This window comes from Astatotilapia calliptera, chromosome 11 (genome assembly GCF_964374335.1).
Source record: "Astatotilapia calliptera chromosome 11, fAstCal68.1, whole genome shotgun sequence".
Classification (NCBI taxonomy): Eukaryota; Metazoa; Chordata; class Actinopteri; order Cichliformes; family Cichlidae; genus Astatotilapia; species Astatotilapia calliptera.
The window spans coordinates 11,671,550-11,692,960 of NC_137432.1; the positions used below are offsets into that span (position 1 = coordinate 11,671,550).

Genomic DNA, 21,411 nt, shown 5'->3' on the forward strand with positions numbered 1-21,411 from the left:
TTCAGCCATGGTAATTGCTCAGGGAGTACATACACACTGAGGTTTTGTACTAAATGTTTATGCAAGCATGGTAGCATATTGTTGCTGGATGTTTTACAGAATGGCAGAGAGAATTGCCTAGTTTTGCTACACACTAGAGGTCACACTATAGAGGCCCCTAAGTAACAAGAGCGCATGGAAAATAAATTCATTGAATTACACACTTCTGGAACTAAAGGAAAAGTCAAGGGACGACCAGTATTGTTAGCATCCATCCCCTGTGAACTCTGAATGTCTGTGAGTAACCCATTATGTACATGGATAGTGTGTCACATGCACATAATTTATGTCAAAACATTTCACTGTGGCTCAAAGTGGTGGAACTGGGTGAACAGAACAGAGATTAACGTCTATAGAGAGGTGACCAAAGTATATCTGACAAAAAACAGAGCTGGAAGGAAATTAAATGGCTGAATATACTTGTGCAAATCATTTCATAAACATGACCTCAACGTATTGTGAGTCACATAATTTGCTAGATATTTAACTTAAATTGTACCATTATGGATTTCTCCTACCCCAGTCTCCGTCATGCAGCCTACTGCAGCTCAACATACTGGACTTAAAAGAAAAAAAAACAAACAAAAAAAAAACAAACACTGCATTTTCTCTGTGTTTCCTCAAGAGGGAGGCATTTCTGCAATAACAGGTCAAGAAAATAGATGACTGTATGAACATGTGGCCTGACTACGTTTCTATCAACCTTATAATTCATGGTTATAGATGTAAGGCATATATGGAAGATTAAAACAATTTAAGAATTGATACTGCAATTACACTTTCCTCAATATCTTTAACATGCGTTATACAGTAAAGCTAAATTCATAATTACAAATAGAATTTTTTTCACTGCAAAGGCTTTCTTGTACTGATGTAGAAGTCATTGCACCCCAACCTCACATAATAAAACCTCTGTTACAGAATGACCCAATAACACTGTGACAGACAGGAGGAGTGTTGATGCTTCTTTAATTCCATCGGCGAGTCACATTAACAAGTTATATCATAGCAGTCCTGAACAAATTCAAAACTCTCAATCATCAAAATGCATTAACAAAATAAAAACAAAAACTTATTCAGAAAAAAGTTTGAAGTAAAGCTACAGGAGAAAAGTAGTTCAGTTTCATGGTCCATATACAGTGAGCCATCAGAAAGTTAATATCGCTCTTTCAGAGTACACAAGTCTTTCGTCTTAGGCTCACTGTTAGATAAACTGTTTAAGCAGGCAGTAATAGCATACAAGTTCTCTCATAGGTTTACATTTTCTCAGACTGATACAAAGTCAGGAAAAACACTGCCTCTACTGAGGTACCTGAAATGAAAATATGTGAGTGGAGGGAGACAAAAAAGTCATGAAAGGAAATTTAAATAGTATTTTCATATAGCCCCAATGCAGAATTGTTCTGAATATAAATACTGACTATATAAAAAGCAGATCTTTGACTTGAATACATATCATAGTACATCATCATCCTCTGACCGTCCAGTGGAGCTTTCCATTTAAAATAAAACTGCAGGAGGGGTTACTGTGGCTCAATAAATCGCATTCTGTCAGGTGCTGAAATATTGACTTCCTGTTTCAGCCGTAATTCAAAATAAGATTCCCCATTTATATACAAAAACAGTATGGTTTCAAACATACAGAGTGAACTGTTAACTATGCATTAGAAAAATCACATCACTAAGAAGTACATTTAATACTTATCCATTTCACGGTGCAAACAGGTTTAAGTCATTCAAATCTTTACACTGATGCCAAGTCCCAGAAGTTCACAAATTCAATTTCAGGCTACAAAATTTCCACAATCCTGAGATGTTGCAGAAAAGTAGGGCTAAAAAGGGAAGGGGGGGCAGCTTTCTTTGTGATCTATACTTTTCTCTGTGCTCCCTTTACTGTAACAAATACATGAGAAAAAAAGAATCACATTAAAATGACCTACAATACTGTTGTCTACAAATGCAACATGCTTTAGAGCAATGTGAAATATTTAAGAAGGAAAAGCTACTAAAGTGCAAGCACAAATCGATAAAACTTAAATGACAAAGTATGGAGACAATACCAAAAGATTGTCATGACATGTGTGCAGTCTGGAGTGTCTGTATGATGTGGCCCGTCATGTGGCGGTTCTTCACCTCAGGGCTCGACATATGTACACACTCACACTTTACTTAGTTCAACCTGCACACATCACACATTAGTAAAACAAGGAGGAAGGGGGGTGTGTGTGTGTGAAAAAGACAGAAAACAAAACTTTTGAAACCTTAATTCCTTAGGAAAATGTCCACTGGAGATCAGTGCCGAGTGGCTTCCAATTGTGACAAGATTGTCTATACATTCTTGATTTTCGCATAAAAATTCTACAGATTCAAGGCTATCATCACGAGTAGTAATAATATAGCAATAAACCTTTCATAGTGTAAGAGGAATACAGCACAAAAACAACTGCATTATTACACAAAGAAAAATAAAATGTGGCTCATTTATCAACAATAAAATCTGCAGAGAAGATCACAGATCTTTGTCATGGCAGTGAAAATAAAAATCAGTCATATACGTATATCAAAAATTCACAAAATGTCCTGCATTTGGAATATTCAAAATGCATATAAGAACTCTTCAAAAGCATACATCTTGAGAAGGCTTAAGAGATGTGAAATATTGCTTCACTGAAAGCCATAATGGGATACACATATACACTATGAATGATCACAGATGAGATGGAAATGTGATTTAAAATAATCTCCCAAAATCCCTCATTTTATTTGTTTCCAAAATAAAAAAAATAAATAAAATAAAAATAAAATAAAAATCTGACCAAAGAACTAAATGAGGAACTACTTAACCTTAATTTTTTATTAAATCCCTTCACTGTCATTAAAATTGAAATCACAACCTCACCCCCTTACTGAGTGACTAAATCAGACCCCCTGGAGGGAGGGGGGGGGGAATCCAAAAGTAAAATTACAGGCGGACATTTCAAACAACAGACTGGTCCCTCAAATGGGGTGTATGAAGCACAATGTTACAGATGACTAAGGAGCAAACTCCATCCTGGAAGTCATTAGGGAAGATTAATTGACAATAATATGGTCCTACAAGGATAACAGTGTAATGCAGAAAATACACTTTTGCCTTTAAAATATCCAACTAAGCTACTTAACTGAATGTGCTTTCAGTGGTCACGTACAGTGATGTTTTTCCACTCTTTTCAACATTACACAACTAGCTCAAAAGGACAGTAACAAACCTAGAAGGTGACGTGAAATCATCAAATGCATTTTTGGTCCAAGTGTAATTTCTTTTAAAACATAAAAAAAAAAAAAAAAAAACTTATGCGGGTGAGAAATGACCAAACTGTGGAATGTACATGCATGTGATCCATTGAACGCCAAAAATTGTGACATCATACAAGTTTTTCAATTTTGTCTCTGAACCCTGAGCGAAATCAAATATTATATTTATGTACAAATACATCCACACACACCAGGCTCATAGCAAGTACGACCACAAACTTGCAGAGACCCTAGTTAACCTCAAATGTGGCTATTGAAGCTAAATGCTTCAAGTAGTCCAACAGTTGTCACTGGTACCCTCAGGCCTTCCTTTTTCAGCACTTAATCCTCAATCCTGCTTAAATTAACTTGAGCCCATCCTTTCTGCACTTTCTACTCAAAAGGCAGCTATCATAAAGAGAGGAAATGGATAAAAGTTACAAATCAATGATAACCAAATACAGATGACTGGGGGCTCATTTTGTTCAGTTTCCCCTCATTTATATATTTAAAAAAATAATAAAAAAAAATATCAAACAAAAGGACAGTCCATACTCTGTTAGAGGGAAAAGAATTTGCCCTAGAAATTTTAATATGTGCCTGCGCTTCAAGTATTCAAGTATTGTAACCCTAACAGCCATTGTTTGGCATTCTGACAAATCTTACTATGGAAGAGGAAAAAAAAGTAACAAAATAAACCTTTTAGAGGCTGAAAATCTCATAAATTTCACGGATACAATGGTAATAAAAGGTTATGGTAAACTTGATTTTTGTATTTGTGATTAATGAAAGATAGTCCCTTCTTATTCAGCAATTTACAGCTCTCCTTACACAACACTCCTCTCACCAGGAGAGGGGTTTGCTTTCCCCATCCAATTTCTCTAAACTCTTTTAGTTGTGTTTCTTGAGTCCATCTATTGTGCCATCGTGGTCGCTGAATTCGGGACAGATACCATTAGCCGTTTTGCTGGTGGCGGCGGCTCCTTTCACTTTCAGTGTCGACAGGCTGGGTTGGGTTTGGTGATCATTGTAGGGAGCACTGTGGAGGTCTGTGTTTTCTGTGTACAGGTAGTCGTCAGCAAAGTCTTGGTGGTGCTCCACAAAGTTTCTGAACTTGTCTGCGAAAAGACCACATGGGGGTGCCAGACACAAAGGCAGCATTAGGAAAAACTGCCAAGAGACTGAGGGCATCTTAAAATAAAGTGTCCTGGTTGTCAAATCTAATCCAATGCATGAGGGGGAAAAAAACTCACTTTGATAACTAATTATAGCTCAAAAGAATTCAGTGAAATATTTTTATGGCCGTTTTATTCGATCTCTTACCAAATGTGATCTTCCCTGTGTTGTCCACGTCAATGGCGGTAAACAGATGTGACACGCTGATGTGACTCACGCCTAAAGCTGTCTTAAGTATAACTGCTAACTCGCTTTCTGTGATGGCACCATCCTCCTCTGCCTCAAACATCTGGGGAAGAGGAAATATGATAAGATTAAAACATTCTCCTTAGCTTTGCTTTAGGGCCACTTGAACAGCATATAAGGTGACAGCCCTTGCTCAACTCAAATATCAAGCAAGTAAGAAGAGAAGATTATCATGCTCTTCTCACCTTACTTCATCAAGCTGATTTATAGATACCCAGAGTAACTGATCGGCTTCAGTGAAACCCTAAATGCACACTTCATCAAGCATTTTGAAAGGTTTTGAAATATGGGACAAATATAAATGTACTACCCAGAAGATGCGTTAATGGAGCAAATGTTATGCTGGTGCTTATGAAGCACAAAACTATTCTGCCAGTTGGTCAGATAAGCATAAATCTTACCTTAAAGGCCAATTTCATTGTTTCCAGAGTTTTGGCAGGCCTGCATACAACAGATAAGGCTATCACATATTCTCTAATATCCATTCTGTTATCTTCATGCTGAAAAGACAAGAGACCACAATAAAAATAAAATCAGACTGTGAGCAAGACTGCTATGTTTCACAGAAGCATCTGGCCGATAGCCATTTAGGTCAAAAACACATTGCAGCAACAAATCTTTTCTTGTTTAGGTTCCATTATGCAAATATGCACACTGAGTTTAGTTTAAAGAAAGCGCATACAATCCAGTTTTCTAGAAGCACTTTCTCATCAGACTACTTCAATCACGCCCCAAACTAGAACGAATATTGCTTCAGTTGTGCATTTTTCTAAAACTGCTGTTCTGTATCTGCATAATAAAAACTAAACGTGAAAATAATAAAACAAAATGCACTCAAGTAGCAGCAGTAACCACTGTGAAAGACTGCAGAGCAATCATGGTTATCAGTAAAAGGTCGCTGCAGTTTTTACCTCGTCAAAAAGACCAAACATGTCTCGCAGCATATCTGAAACTGGCACATCAAGGAAGTGTGCAAAGCCTTCCAGTCCCAGCTTCTGCCCCTCAAGCTTCCTGGCTCTGTTCCCATACTCCTGTAAAACCTTCTCGGAGTTCTGTGGTTTCAATCTGGGACAGCGATGACATAATAACATAAGAATAACAGTGTAAGCAAAGAGAGAGGGGAAAAAAATGAGAAGACTTGTGCTCCTGAGAATGAGCAAGCTATGACAACTCTATAGACTTTACAGTTATACTGTATAATATTTATGTGCTCCGTTCTACTCATTTGCATTTTCCCCCCCAACAAGCTACATGTTTTTCATTGTTTCGACTCTTTCATTCTCTGCTAGGCAAAACGCTAAATCCCTGCAGTGTTGGGAGAATATTTTGCCTTCCTCCCCCTTGTGCCCCTTACTTAGTCATCTTTGATAGGTTTATTGCCTTGGAAAGTTTGAATGACTCACCCCAGTCTCCTGACAAGCTTGGCAAACTCCAGCAGACAGGTGTCGACTGGCAGCCTCAGCTGGCCTTCTGCCATGGCCAGCTGGCAGTCTTCAAATGAATAATCTGTGATGGGTACCCCCAGGGCTCTGTGCACCACACAGGAGAGATAATGATGGGACATCAGTTTGTGCAAATCAATATGAACTTTGCTTAAGGCCAATAACGCAGAGAAAGTATCTGATACATCTACTTTGAAGTTGGGAACAATGTTCCAAGTTTTCTCCATGAATCTGCAGAGCTGAAGTTTCCCCATGTGTGGCTCAAAGCAATAATGCACAAAATGTAGTAATCTAATAGGCAAGTATAGCCCTTACACAGCATAAGACAATGATAACTAGGTGGTTCACATTCATTTAGGATTGTATTTTATATATAATTATTATACTTCTAAAGAAAAATGCAAAGTTTCTAAACAGTGTATACTTTATTTAATAATTAGATGACAATGGAAATCTAAAAGATGTGGATTAATACAACTTTACAGCTAGAGACATTCACTGCATTCACAGTTTTTAAATGAAGCGGCAAAATTGGAATTGGAATAATAACCTCAGTCAACTTTGTGTTGTGTACATAAATTGTTGAAATGTATATAATATGATCAATTATTTCAACATACTTAGCCATGATACGTCTCACATTGATGGCAAAGAGTGCAGGATTCTTCTTCTCCTCCTCTGAGGGTGTATAGATGGGAAGAAACTGTAGAAAGCCCCCCCAAAAATATCTTTTTTAAAATCATTAGCATCTCTCTCAGAGTCATATTTTTCATACGGGTAGATATGCAATTATCTATATTGACAGTAATGCACACTTACCTCTATCACAAACTCATTGTGTAACTGGCAGAGTGTCAGCCATAAAATTTGGAATCTGGATAATAACAGGACATCAACAACAACAACAAATTACAAACAAACAAAAAGGAGAGCCCTGCACAGACAACACGTCAACTGAAAACCTCTTACATTTTTCTTGTTGTTTATTTAATTTTCTTAATGCACAAATTTTCAAACCCTTTAATATTTAAGTTCCAGCTGGGAAAGCTTAAGGTAACATGCGAGAATAAATTAATTAAAACACTGTCAAATTATCAAGTCATGTGAGATTGTGTGTAAATACTATGCAATTTCCATATTTGTCATTTTGAGTTTAGTTCTTTATTTATGTCTGATTTTGACTTAAAACAATGTTAGTTACAGTATGTAAAGAATGCACAAAGTGTTAAATTAAGAAAGTGTGAAATTCTGTACTTACGCTCCTGGGCCTTGCCATGTCCATGTGATTGAGTCCTGTTAAAAATAAATAAATAAACAAACAAACCACATGAAGAAGAGACAAATTATTAGTCTCTCAAACACACTTTTACTTTTTATTTCTTGGTTCAAGTGATAACTTTGCTCCAGCTTTCTTTCTCACAGGCAGCTTATTTTCAATCAGTTTAAAAATGATTACAGTGTAATTAGTTTATGGTAAGTTAAGTGTGCAATTAAATACTCAACTCTAGCACATTAAAATTCAGTTTGGACAAACATTTTTCAGACACCCCCAACAAGCATTTCATACAGGTTTCAATATGTTACAGTTTTGATGCGTTTACTCAGAGCGAAAACATGTATTAGCTTTAGACTTCACCTGGATACGTGCTTAGGTTTCCAAAGCTAAGAGATTCATTGTGCTAATGATTATTTATTCTTTTAAATTTTGGAAGGCTTCTATCCTTTTATGGACATTTCCAAAATAAGGTTGCTCCAAAAAAATGGAAATGCTATGTTTAATCCCTTAAATGTAAACACAGTAAGATAATGTGTGTCAATAAAATTCAAAATCCATTACGCTTCATGGCAGACTGAACTTTTTTTTTATTACCATTATATTAAAAAGTCTACTGTTCTCACGCAATGACACCTATTAAATGCAAATGAGGCAGCCCAGGAATTAATATTCACACAGACTAGCTAGAAGTTATTAAAAATTGGTTTCTGTACTTCGTTCTAATGCTTTGCAGCTGAATACAGATGGGCAAAATGGGCATCACTAGCGTTTTTTCTCAGCTAGGAGTGATTTCATATGGCTGAAAAACTAAGTTCTTCTGGAATCGCTTTTAACTCTTTAAAGCTGTGGAACCCACCCCCTTTCTTTCCTCTAGCTGTGGACACCGACTTCATTTTCATCAGACATAATTTTCATATGTAAAATTATGTCTCAGAAAGCTGTTATGCTTTTGAATGACTAAATTCTGCAGTCATAGTAAGATAATTTGCTGTGATATCAGCAGATAACAGCCTTGCTGTGCATCATTGCACAGTTATTATCATTGTGCATGAATTTCGGCATCATAAAAGTAAAGCCAATAGTGCCATCATGAGGAAAAAAAATGGCAAAACAAATTGGCATCAATCAACAAAACATTTTGGGTATTTGAAAATTCCATAACAAAAGCATCATGGTTAACCAGTCAATTGGTTTGAGGAACAAAAAGGGCGATGAGTGCTTTTCCAAATAAAATGAATTAATGCCACAGGACACGATTCTAGATTTGTTTTGTTTTTTTCTACATTTCACAGCTCCTATTTCTAATCTATCACCTAATGACAAAAAGGCTAAGGGGGGGGAAAAAAAACAACTTTTTGCCAATTTACTTACCAGTTTATTAGGGTAACGAATGACCACAGGCTGCACTGGTACAGCTGGGATGAAGGCCCCTACGAGGATTTAAAAACAACAACAAAAACAAGACAGGAGACTAGTTTTCATCTGTTATATTTGTAAAGGAAACATGCTGGTCTAAGAAAAAATTAGAATAGCAATTACACAGTTAAAAAAAGAAAACAAAACAAAAAAAAAAACATGGGTACTTACCTGGCTTAAAGGTGATTAGGCAGGATCTATTGGTGCACGTTCCCTCTGGAAAAATCATGATCTGTATGTATGAGAGGGAAACTAGTTAGTGGTTGATGTTTACTGCAATGTCTGGTAAAAACAGATCATGGCATTCATGCATTTAATTGGTGCAACATGGTGACTCTTGCATAACTTCACCAACTTACCTGAGGCCATTCTCCTCCAGAGCGGGCTCTGCGTTTGATCTCCTCCACAGTCTTCTTCCTGGAGTCCTGGTCTGACCGGGAAACGAACACCGGCCTGATGTACTTAATCAAAGCTTGAAGCAGAAGGAAGACAGTGGAGGAAATTCAGATAGAAATTACTTGAGAAGCCATTGCTGCAAACAACAAATACTTCTATTTCTGCAATAAATATCCCAATCGTAAATGTAGAACTGTCAAACATCAAAAGCACAAACGCTTCACTACACAGAATAATTTAATTGGGCAGAGATCTAATCTTTTGCAGGCACAAAACTCAATCAAAAGTCTAAAGTTTTTAACACAAAGGAAAAACCGTATCCAATAATGACTGGGATTAGATACATTTCAAGCAAAAACGCATAATTTTATGAAAATCTGTAAGATCCACAAAAAGTTTGCAGGATTAAATCATTGTTAAATATATCTTACATTGTACTTGCATTTCCTTTTGCTGTAAAAAAAAAAAAAATTAATGGTGTACTTTATTCAGTGAGTATAACTCATAAATATACAGAAGGAGATACACAAATACAAGGAACACAGCTATTAAGGAACAAAAACTGTCACACATTTGATGTCAACTTCCTCTTTTGATGACAGATTAGGAAACCAATTCTGTACAATAACCCCCACCCACTCAGTGACATGCTGGCCAGTCACGGGAGCACAGTCGGTGACAGACTGAGATTACCCAAATCCACCACTGAATGACACAAGAAATCATTGCTGCCTGTGGTCATCTTTATGTACAGTTCCTCCATCTAAAGCACACATACACAATGCAGTAGTTGCACACCTTTAAGATCTGCACATACTGTACAGAGACAATAACAAAATAAGTATGATAAGAGAGGGACCTCAATTAAAACTTTATCCATATTCAATTTTGTTTGATATATTGGGATATCTATATATTAGAGCTATTTGTATTTATAAGAACCATTTTGTAGTATATTGTTTTTTAACTAGTTAATTTTCTTACTGCCTTGAGCAACTGTTTCCCCTGGGATTAATAAAGTATTCTGATTCTGATTCATCTAATGTTTAAATATAAGCCACGTTTCCATTGTAGGAACTCTGAGCAGGCAGAAGGTGGCACTAAAACACACAGGACATAACATACAGCCCTCTAATCATCATTGTTTTCATGACCATGAGACCATCGTCAGATGATGGGATAACTGATTTGAAACACCTCCGGCTGCGATTTCAATTCAGAGCACAACAAAACAACAGTAATGGTCAGCGCAACTATCGATCTGTGAAAAACAACCAGGGACAACAGGGGTAATGGTGGCTGTATGACTATTTGTTATGTCCGTCTATATGATATGATTCTTTTTATTTTGTTGACAGTGATACAGTTTTTGTGCTGGCAGTAGTTACACGCTGGAGCTTTTGTCAGTCCACTGCTGCTGGCTTGGTTGATGATAATCACCTGCATTTGAAACAAACTTTAACCTTTACATAGTGACACAATCTACAACAACAGTGCTGAACCAGTTAACTGTGTGCATATTATCAGGTACAGAGCAACTGCCCAATGTAATGCTAGACCATTTATTTATTTGTTTGTTTTTCTAAGCCCTATCACTAAAATGTAAGGTGTAATGAGAACATTAACACTTGTTGCCACCCACTCCACCTTGCCTGCACTCTCTTCTTCACATCTATAGAGCACTGTCTATTGCTTTGGCTGGTTAACCCCTGGAGTGTAAATTTATCTACCCTCATAGCTTCACTGTTACACCCATCTCCCTCTCATTCACTGAATTTCATTCCTCTTCTCTCCAGGCTCTTTACCACCTGCTCTCCTCAACTCACTATAGATCACAATGTCACCTGTGAACACCATAGTCCATGGAGACTCCTATCTGATGACATCTGTCAACCTGTCCATCATAACTGCAAACAAAAAGGGGCTCAGAGCCGATCCCCGATGTAATCCCACCCCCCCACTTTGAACCCGTCTGCCACGTCTACTACACACTTCACCACTGTTTTGCTGTCCTCATACACTTTCTGCACCATCCTCATATACTACTACAGTTCCTCTCTTGGCACCTTATATGCTTTCTCCAGTTCCACAAAGACACAATGCAGCTCCTTCTGACCTTCTCTACTGCATCTACAGCGCTCTTTGTGCCGTAACAACAAAACTGCTCATTTCACAGCCAAAAAAGTACTCTTGAGTAATGCAGTGAAATTATTGTTGGTGCATAATAACTGAAAGAACAAATTTAAATATTTTGATTTTGATTTGATTTTTATTGATTAGCATTCAAATATCTCAGTGAAAACAGAACAAAGATCTACCACAAAGCAAGAAAGCATGAGACAAGGCTAATCAAAAGGTATTGGCTGAAGCATTTGCTTATTACGCCTACCCTTTTCACAAAATATCTTTTTGCATGCAGCTCGAAGCAAATAATAAAACAAAGCAAAAACCAAACAAACAAACAAGAAAAAAAAAAAAAAAAAACTTTCCACCTTAGATAAGTAACAACATCAAAGCAAAAGAATCAAGAGGTTTTGTTTTTTTTGGGTTTTTTTTTTTTTGCTCTTTTCATTCTTGATTTATATATTTTTCTAATACTCTATTTTTAAACAAGGAAAATGAACTACACCTTTTTAAATCACTGTCATAACTATTCCACAGGTTAACTCCTCTAACAGAAACACATCTCTGCTTTATATTTGTCCTCATCTTGTTTTTTTTTTAAAGAAATCTGTTCCCCTTAAGTCATACTGACTCTCTCTGACTTTGAACAGTCCAATATATGTGCAATCTGTGCACTAGTAGACGTGCAAAGGGACATGTGCAATGACAAACAGGAAACTGAGTAGGCAAAGACTAGGGTTAAAGACTTTGTAGAGCAGAAGCATCTTTCGTTTTACCGAGACCAAAAAAAAAAAAAAAAAAAAAAAAGCCTCTCTTTGCTCATACAGAAAGTCAACAGAAAGAGAGAAGTTTGAGAGTAGTAAGGGAACAAAATGAAGAAAGAAGAAGGTGAGACCATGACAAGAAGAAGAAGAAATGATTTCAACTGTGAGCTGTCTGCTGACAGGAAGGGATTACATCTCTCGCAAGAACCCTACAAGTCGCTCTGCACACGTCATTCTGGCTGATCAGGTCTTAATGCTTATTCTGGATTCCACGTGGCCATGCCCTTGTGCTTGGTTCCTACTGCAAGTCCAAAAGGACTTGTCACCCTAAAGAACATTAGAGGCCCTTTAACATTTTAGGGAAAGCCAATATTGAGATAGTAGAAACAATAGAATAACAGCATAAAATTCAATATATTTTTACAATTTCAAATGCATTCATTTGCATTTTTTACACTTTAGCCCAGCTAATCCAAATCATAATAGCTGACTGCATATTGTTTAAACAGACAATTTGCCAATAAACAAATATGCTGAAATATGGTCGTAATCCTGCAACACAAGTAAAGCTGCTTTAACTTGGCCGAGCTTCACTCAGCCTGGAACTAACAATGTGGCTAATTACTGACTCAGCAGGGAGAGCAGGAGGAGAAAGGAAGGCAAAAATAACACATAAACACCTTCACAGCATGTTCTGCTTACGGGGACATAAGAACCGGTGACTGAACTGGCAATTGAGAAGACTGTTGAACTTGCAGCCTAGTTGATAGGATTTGACTTATATTATTGTACTGAGTGCATCTAAGCAAGTCCTGCCGGTCCTCTGGATGTTACTCTGAGTTGTGCAAAGACAAGGCCACACAGCTAGCTAAATAAGCATTTGGCTTTGTGGGATCTATGTCTGGCTATGAATAAAATTTAAAAAAAATCATTAGTCTGAGTGTCTTTTATCCAGACACTTATATTTTGTATTTTGACTTGGCTCCTTTTGACATGTTTGTGGGTTAAAGAATGTTGTGAGTACAGTGTAACACTGAGCATTCAAGTTTGACTTTTTTTTCTTTTTAACAAAATTACCTTGTTTAGTCACAGTTGAAAACTCAAACGTGTTGTTCTGGAGTATAATATCTGCTTTCATTACAGCATAGCATCTGTATTTTCTTTGTCTTTTTTTTTTTGAGGTATAGCACTGCTATACCAAGCTACACAAGGCTGAACAAAAACCAAGCTACACTTGCTTTTAACTTATCAAAATTAAATGCAAATCAGAGTGGGCAATCCCCTGTTGACTGTAACGGCAGCAAAGTCATGGGAACTGTCTTACTGATGCTGTACTGATAATCTTCCCCTTTGTACAAGCCACATACCACAAATATCATCTTTCCCTCACGTGCTGCTAAAATGCATCTAGTAACTCACTGTCATGAGCAATGAGATTTTGTTTTTGTGTGTGCCTGTGTGTTCGTGTGTGTGGTGGTGGGGTTACTTACTTCCCCAGAGAGGTATATCCTTGCTCTCAGCCTTCATGACAATTGAGGACATTGTCATGGTGACTGGGATGGCATCAAAGTAAGAAGAGTGGGGTGCCAGGGTAAGGATAGGTGCTTCTGTAGGCAATGCCCTTCGCCCTTTCACAGTCATCCAATGGAACCCTCCCGCAAACCACATGACTCGCATGATTATTCTCAGAATGATGTCCACCAGTCTGGAAAACAAGATCATCCATGTGTGAGAAGCACTTTTCACTTCTTGCAAATAAAAGAAAACACTTTAAATGATATAGCATAATTTATTAAAACAGCAGTACCAATATTCACAATAGAGTCATAAGGGACACAGGATTAGTGTTGTAAGTTGCTATGGAAAATAAACTGCGTCAATAATTGGTGACCAGAAGCGAACTGACACCATAACCACCTGTAATGCACAGTGTGGGGTCTAGTTCTTCAAATGTATTACTTCTCACGCTGTTTCTTCACTAACATTACCGGTAAGATCTCACAACTTAAGACAGAATTATATCCGTCATCTTTCCAGTCAAGGCCAATCAAGAAACTAGCTATAATTTAAGTTTCACTAAAAAACACCTTTTACCAGAAGTATCACAAAATTTCTATTTGACACACAGCACTTTAAGTACATCAGAGCTTTAAATTCAACAAAAAGTGCTTGGTTGGTATCATCATAAAGTGAGTAAGACAGCAAAGACTAGCTGGAGAACTGTGTGCTTTAACCCTACAGGGCCTGCTGTCAACAGCCAAACTAAACTTGATATTAACGATGCTCATGATTATGCAATTGTTTCTTGTCTTAAAAATCAATAAATTCCTCAATTTATACTGGCTACTGTCAGGAGGAAGTAGGCACCACCTCCACAACTAAATTATAGAAAGACTGTGCTGGATTGGCAAAAACATGTTTGAACATGGATGCTATCGTACAAACTCAACAAACATAGGAAGTCACATACTTTGACAAATTTCATTGTGCAGTTCCTTCGAAAACATAAAATGAGTAATGCAAGGGAAGCACATCACAAATCTACCATAACAATGCACATTAGTTTAACAGTACTAGACTCTGCATTCTAAACTCCCTCATTCAAGAGGGGTCGCCATAGCTCCATGTTTGAATGCCCACAACTCCAAAGGGAAACCAGGGATCTTTCATTTCTTAGGCCGATGTGCAAATCATTACACTATGGAGCCACTCGAGCTTAATTACTGAACTTTGAGCCAGTTCTACCAGTTGTTTTTTTTTTTTTAATTATCGAAAGCTATACATTAAAAAACACCCACCTTCTCCAGAGGCACTGGGGTTCAACGGTGGTCTCGGAGCGCCCCACTGAGGCAATGAAGGCAAAAGGCCAGGCCAGCAACATCATGAATGCAGCTATGAGTAGACGGATGGGGAATAGCGTGACTGTCATTAACGCAATCTGTGAAATAGAGAAAAAGCAAAAAGATCAGTTATTTTCTATACTGCTACAGTTCTTATTTGTAAAAGGATGACTTCAGCCTACAGAATGAATCCATGACTGAAGTGATCTCTTACAGGATGGGTATGTCAGCAACTTCATAGCTGTTCAGGTTGCCAAACTGGAGCTTTAATGGTCGAACAACAATGGTCTCAGGCTGCAGTTCAAACAAGTAAAATGACTGTGTGTTTGTAAAATAAGCAACACACACAAACAAGTGCCTAATATGTGTGTCCTACACAGTATAAATGGCAGCGAGTTTGCAGCATGGCCTCTAAACATAGCTCCTATAATTTAAGACTACGCAATACAAATTTGTCTTATGGGTTTACTTCCTATACTCACAAGCAATATCCTTTAAAGCTGACATGTTATATACCAAGTTGTGCATTCTTAGAGGCTCTGATAATCCTTGCACCTCACTCTAAAGATTCAGTTATGACTGTTTATTTAAAAGCTATTCATGACCCTGATAGCACACCTTATCTTTTGTCAATATTTGTCCTGATAGCAAGCACTGCTGTTAAACATCAAGTCTAAGTGGCCTACCTTATCAGGAGAGAGTTCTTATCTAACAGCAAATTCAGTTTAAACTGCATTTTAAAATGCCAAACACATTCTCAAAAAAGGGGGCTGGGGGTTCCTGTTGTTAAGAATGTCTTAACCCAGCGGTCCCCAACCTGTTTTGCGCCACGGACTGGTTTATGCCCGACAATATTTTCACGTACCGGCCTTTAAGGTGTCGCGGATAAATACAACAAAATAAAACTAGTACCGGTACCGAAAAAAAGAAGATTTATTCATAACACACGTGAAAAAACCCAGGGACACCGAGTTAACGATAAAAACAATAACAAAAGAACGCTGAAAACCGATAAAAACCCTGAAAACTATACATTTCACACCTGAGCCTCAACTCTCGCGGCCCGGTACCAAACGACTCACCGGTACCGGTCCGAGGCCCAGGGTTGGGGACCGCTGTCTTAACCTGTGCAATGTTGAAAGATCAATTCAAAGCACAGGAATACATGAATGTCAACAGGCAATGCTAGTAAAGGGACTCTTTGGAATTTAAGAGGTATAGCAATATGCTAAAAAAACTTTATTTTAGGGCTTATAATGTAATCAAATATAAAAATGTTATCTAACAGACTGTATAAATCTTTTTTCTGTCCTAATTAAAGTCCCAAGAGGCTGAAAACAATGTGCACTGTTAAACCACATAATCATACATATGTAACAGAAGGCTAAGTTAGAAAGTGAGCTCTGTGTTAAACATCAGCTATACACGCAGTTCCACACTAACCTCAAAGATGATTTTTTGTGCATTTGGGGTTTTTTTTCCTTCCATTTTTAAATATCAGCAAAAATACAAAAACAATAGAGTGATTTTAGCCTGTGTTTAAGGAGATGCCAACAAATTAATAGTAAAACACTTCTCTGAATTAGCAGCATTGACAAATAAAAATCCAAGCGAATTGCATATGCCCAGAGGGTTTTTGTTTAACCACTCCCTCTCGTTTTAGCGCTGATGAGTTAGAAAAGAAAGAAAACCCTTAATGTTCACTTGATTTGGAAATATTAACGTGCAAAAGTATAAGAAAAAGACAGTGCTTCTGGGAGTGGACTTTCAAACGAAAAAAAAAAAAAAAAAAATGAAGCTGAGATTTAGTTTAGAGAACAGTGATGGTTCTTCGCAATGCTAATGCCAACAGTAATACAGTACGCAGTGGTCTGCCAATCAATCTATGCTCTATCAGACCTGCAGTCTGCAATCTTTTCTGTGTCATTTCATGTTCAACATTTATAAACTACAACTTTTACATGAGCAGGATCATACCCCTCATACTATTATTCAGTGTGGATGTAGATGCTGGATACTATAGAGCAAATGCTGAAGGCCATTTAGTTATGAAGGGGCAGGAGGTATTGTTTTCCAAAGCACTATACACAACTGATGTGCCCACTCTTGATGTCAGACCACATAAAACTTCTAATTATACTAAAAAGTTACCACAATATCATCGCTCATCGAGTAGTGAATCACAGCGATTATCATATACAGGACAGCATTTTGCTAGCGAACCCTGTGTTCTGGCATTCATGTAGGAAATATTATTTAATGGTGTGGTTTTGTGCAATTATGAGAAGTTGTAAATGTTTCCACTTTCACTACACAAAGACAGATTTGGGCCTTTAGGTTAGGCTTGTCAAAATCAGACTCCTAAGATTAGCAGAATGCATTGTGACACCTCACCAGCTTTTGAAGCTTCTCAGGAACAGTTCTTTGAAATAGAATATTGGCTGACCACAATCTAATCAAGAACATCACAAAATATTGCCATAAAGTCACCCTACTGATCAGCTCTCAGTCAATTAACTTGACTAAAGTTTACAGACATTGCATGAGCAACTTTATGTGGATTGAATGGGTAAGTATTGAATTACAAAGCCTCTAAAGTTGATCCAAGATTTAGCCACATTAGTCATTTGCCCCATTAGTAAGAATTATCTACCTTATTACGATTGCCTCTTTTTATAGAAATCCACTTTGAGCATCAGCAAAGCAGTGAAAAGAATTTATTCCTTTTAAAAATATGCAAAAGCAGAATAATTCTCAATTCATTAACAGCCTATCAGTTCCCAAGCCGTTAGCCTGCAAAACTATATAAAGTTAAAGCTTTATGGTTTGACAGCAACTCCTCTGATCCTGCTATTATTGTCCATTACTTAATTAAATTATCACCACACAACTGAGGCAGTCTTTCGCATTTGTGAAACACCAATGCAACACAAACTTCTTCAGTTTCACTAGAAAGACTGTGACAATGTCCGGTTTTACAATAAACAGAACATACTGCAGTTCCCTTTCTCTCTGAAGTGAAAACAGACTCTGTGGGTTGATCATTTGGATGTGAAAGCAAGACCTGAGCACGATGCTCTCTGTAGCCTCTTTGAGTGTCACTTATCAGTTGTCCAGTTGTTAGACTCAAAGTCTCATGAACAAGTTTTTATTTCTTCCCCTTTTGTTTATATATTAAACTTGCTGGAGAAACCACACTTTTGTTTTAGTCTTGAGGAACGGCTAATAAATGTAAGCCTATTCTCTTGGCTTTGATCCACCTATCTACCACACATTCTCAATTCTCCCTCCAGTCTCTATGGGGAAAAAAGCAACAAATAAAGAGATGTGCTTGACCTTCACCTAGTCACTATGTGTATCTGTAACACCATACTCTATTACAGAATGGCAGAGCTGCCTCATTCATAAACTCTGGCCTTCCCATTCTACTGTGCTGTGTTACTGAAAATACCTAACACATAGCTGTGCTGCAATTCCACATTGTTTACTAACACAGCACATATTACATTATCTATGTTAAGAATAAGCAGTCAATTGCAAGTAATTGTTTAGAATGAACGCACAGGTGCACACACATCTCTGTGTCAGCTATTTCGAGAGATCATATGAGGTTAACTACACATGGGCCATGTGTGCCTTTAATTCGCATGCAGTCCCAGTTTTCAAGAACATGACAGTCTAATACTCAAGCTTACAGATGATGACTGCAGGTTCTCATTATCTGTGCCTAATGCAACACGTAGCAAAAGTGGACAAGACAATACTGAAGGAGGTAAATCTGTGCAGGGTTCAAATTTCCACTGAACGATGTCTGTACTTCTCACTTAAACAGTTTCATGACTTTAAAGTGAAACTGATCAGTGTAAGCCTAGTGGCTGCAAACCTGACTTGCTCTCCAATTAACTCCTTTTGCAGAGAAGCCCGAAAGCCCCAAAATCTGATTACGTGCAGCAGCAGTGACGAATAGCTGCTATAAAGTTTTGCTCCATCTTCAACGAGAAAGGCAAATTGTTTGAACATTAAGAGCTGTGGGGAAATCCATTTTATTTGTAGACAGGAGGAGGGTTGGAAAAAACGTGTCTGCCGGTTTACAACCCCCCTTCTCCAAATCCTCACGTGTTAATTGAACCGCGATAACCAACGAAGCCAGAGCAAAAAAGAAGAGAAGCATGTTTAAATAAACGACGTACACAAATGTTGTCATCCAATATAGTGAAACCCACCAAAAAACCTTTCTAATAGCCGGAGTAACAATTAAACAGCAACAAGCTAGGCCCCTCTTGGACAGGCAGCCATGCTCAAATAACTGACTTTCGTTCTCCTATTATAGAGACAGGGTGATTTACAAGCTTTACATCAGGTAGTCGTGTGTAAAATGGGACATTCTTTCTACAGTTAAGGCGATTGTTTTAAAGACCCCCCGCGCTTTCAATGGGGATTCAAGTAAGGCAGTAGAACCGACAAGATAGCGGAGAAAAAGCAACATGTATGTAGCTAATGTTAGCTGACTAGCTAATACTAGCTCAACTGAATGCATGCAATCAAGGGAATCAGTTAAATAACTGCCAGTATGACTCTGTGTCGCACTAAAGTGATAGTGTTCCACGGGCAGCTAAAACTGCATGAATAGGTTAAAAAATGCGTGCAAACACATACACAAAATTACCTTTGCTTTTTCCAGTGGGGTGAATTTCAAGACGTGCACAAAAGGGTTTCTGACCGGTGGAGCTTGATCCATTTTCTTTCCATCTCCTTCCATCACACATTGTCTGTTACTCGGCAACCTCATTTTTTATAGAGGTAATATTAGTCGTGGCTGCAGCTGTATTTCTTAATACTTCAGTCAGAAAACTGATTCCGCTTGAAAGGAAGGCTCTTCACGCAAAACGTAGCGTCCCTTATCTGTCTTGGACAGTGGCTAATTGAGCTGGCAGTGCAGGGCTATTAACGCTATCTCCCTTTCTTGGACAGCATGGAGGGATGATGACTGGCTCGAGGATTAGCTGGGGATGTCTGAAGTCGCCGATATCGCAGGAGTCCTTCCTCCACACCGTGCTCCCCAATCAAACCAGTCCGCTAGCTTTGGATGCTAACGGAGCCGCTGTTCCACTCGTCATGCATCACGCATGCGCAAGACAATCTTTCTTACCCATGTCGATCCCCTGTGCCCAGCATGGTGTGATGCTGCGTTCACATTTAACAAAAATGTCGTAATTTTAATAATTTGATCAATTTGCTCTACGTTTTGTTTGTATATATGTATTTGGGAGGATATTTATTAATTTAGTTTCACTTTTTAAAAAAATGAATATTTATAACACAAGCACACATAAATACGGTGTGCTTGTGGGTTAAAATTTATAGAATAGAATAGAATACCTTTATTGTCACTATACAGTTGTACTATGAGATACAGAGCATCTCCTACTCAGTGCAAACATGCTGGGGGGGCACAGTTCTGCAGCGGCTGTGGGGGGCGGCTGTGTTATCGGTGCATGTGTGAGTTCAGGGTGGTTATGGCTTTGGGGAAGAAACTGTTTTTGAGTCTGTGGGTTTTTGTGTTGATGCACCTGTAGCAGGCTGAACATGTTGAAACCCCAGGGTGGGAGCTGTCCTTGATAATGTTTGCTGCTCTGCTGAGGCAGCGGGAGGAATAAATGTCCATCAGGGAGGGGAGAGGGCAGCCGATGATCTTTTGTGCTGTCTTGACCACACTCTGAAGCCTCACTCTATCCGCCATGGTGCAGCTGCCGTACCATACCGTGATGCAGTAGGTTAGCAGGCTCTCAATGGATGAGCGGTAGAAGGTCAGCAGCAGGTTGGAGTTCAGCTTATACTTCTTGAGGACTCTCAGGAAGTGCAGCCACTGTTGGGCCTTCTTGACGACTGCTGAGATGTTGTCTGTCCAGGAGATGTCAGCAGAGATGAGGACACCAAGGAACCGGAAGGTGTGGACCCTCTCCACACACTCCCCGTTGATGTAAAGGGGGGCCAAGTCAGTGCTGTGTCTCCTGAAGTCAACAATGAGCTCTTTGGTTTTCTTAGTAGAGTAGCGTGCATGTAGAGTTTCCCGTGACTGCAAAAGTACAGCAGAAGTGGAAAGGGAAACTACCAAGAAGGAATTCGATGTATCCTCTGGGCAGAGGAAAAGGGACACTTGGTGGCGGAACGAGGAAGTACAGGAAAGTATTCAAAGCAAGAGGTCAACAAAGAAAAAGTGGGGAGATGAAGGAAATAGACACGAATACTGGGAATGTAGGTGTACAGCAAAGAGGGATGTGGCAAGGGAAAAGGGCTTGACTCTAAGGAAGGATAAAGGGTCTTGTATCAATTGGCTAGGCAGAAAGATCGATCTGGAAAGGATGTGCAACAGGTCAGGGTGATTAAGGACAGAGTACTGAAGAGCGTGTTGAGAATTT

General features: G+C 38.4%; 1 protein-coding gene across 1 annotated transcript; it reads right to left on the reverse strand.

Moving 5' to 3' along the window:
- Positions 1 to 3,335: 3,335 nt before the first annotated feature.
- LOC113032295 (lysophosphatidylcholine acyltransferase 1) lies at positions 3,336 to 20,123 on the reverse strand. The gene is made up of 14 exons (XM_026185121.2): positions 19,659 to 20,123; positions 14,951 to 15,090; positions 13,643 to 13,857; positions 9,228 to 9,340; positions 9,040 to 9,100; positions 8,824 to 8,882; positions 7,435 to 7,469; positions 6,996 to 7,050; positions 6,797 to 6,879; positions 6,138 to 6,263; positions 5,646 to 5,799; positions 5,136 to 5,234; positions 4,636 to 4,777; positions 3,336 to 4,430 (listed from the first exon to the last, which is right to left on the reverse strand). The coding sequence occupies exons 1-14, from the start codon at positions 19,779 to 19,781 to the stop codon at positions 4,204 to 4,206; spliced, it is 1,632 nt and encodes a 543-aa protein (XP_026040906.1). The 5' UTR covers positions 19,782 to 20,123; the 3' UTR covers positions 3,336 to 4,203.
- Between the last annotated feature and the right edge of the window lie 1,288 nt (positions 20,124 to 21,411).

What these genes read in the sequence shown, in the direction of transcription:
- LOC113032295 (XM_026185121.2), bottom strand. Translation starts at nt 19,781, where the DNA reads ATGAGGTTGCCGAGTAACAGACAATGTGTGATGGAAGGAGATGGAAAG. An exon ending in ACAATGAGTTTGTGATAGAG is followed by an intron (nt 6,880 to 6,995) that starts GTAAGTGTGCAT and finishes GGCTTTCTACAG; the next exon opens with TTTCTTCCCATCTATACACC. An exon ending in CACAGGGAAGATCACATTTG is followed by an intron (nt 4,431 to 4,635) that starts GTAAGAGATCGA and finishes GTCTTTTCGCAG; the next exon opens with ACAAGTTCAGAAACTTTGTG.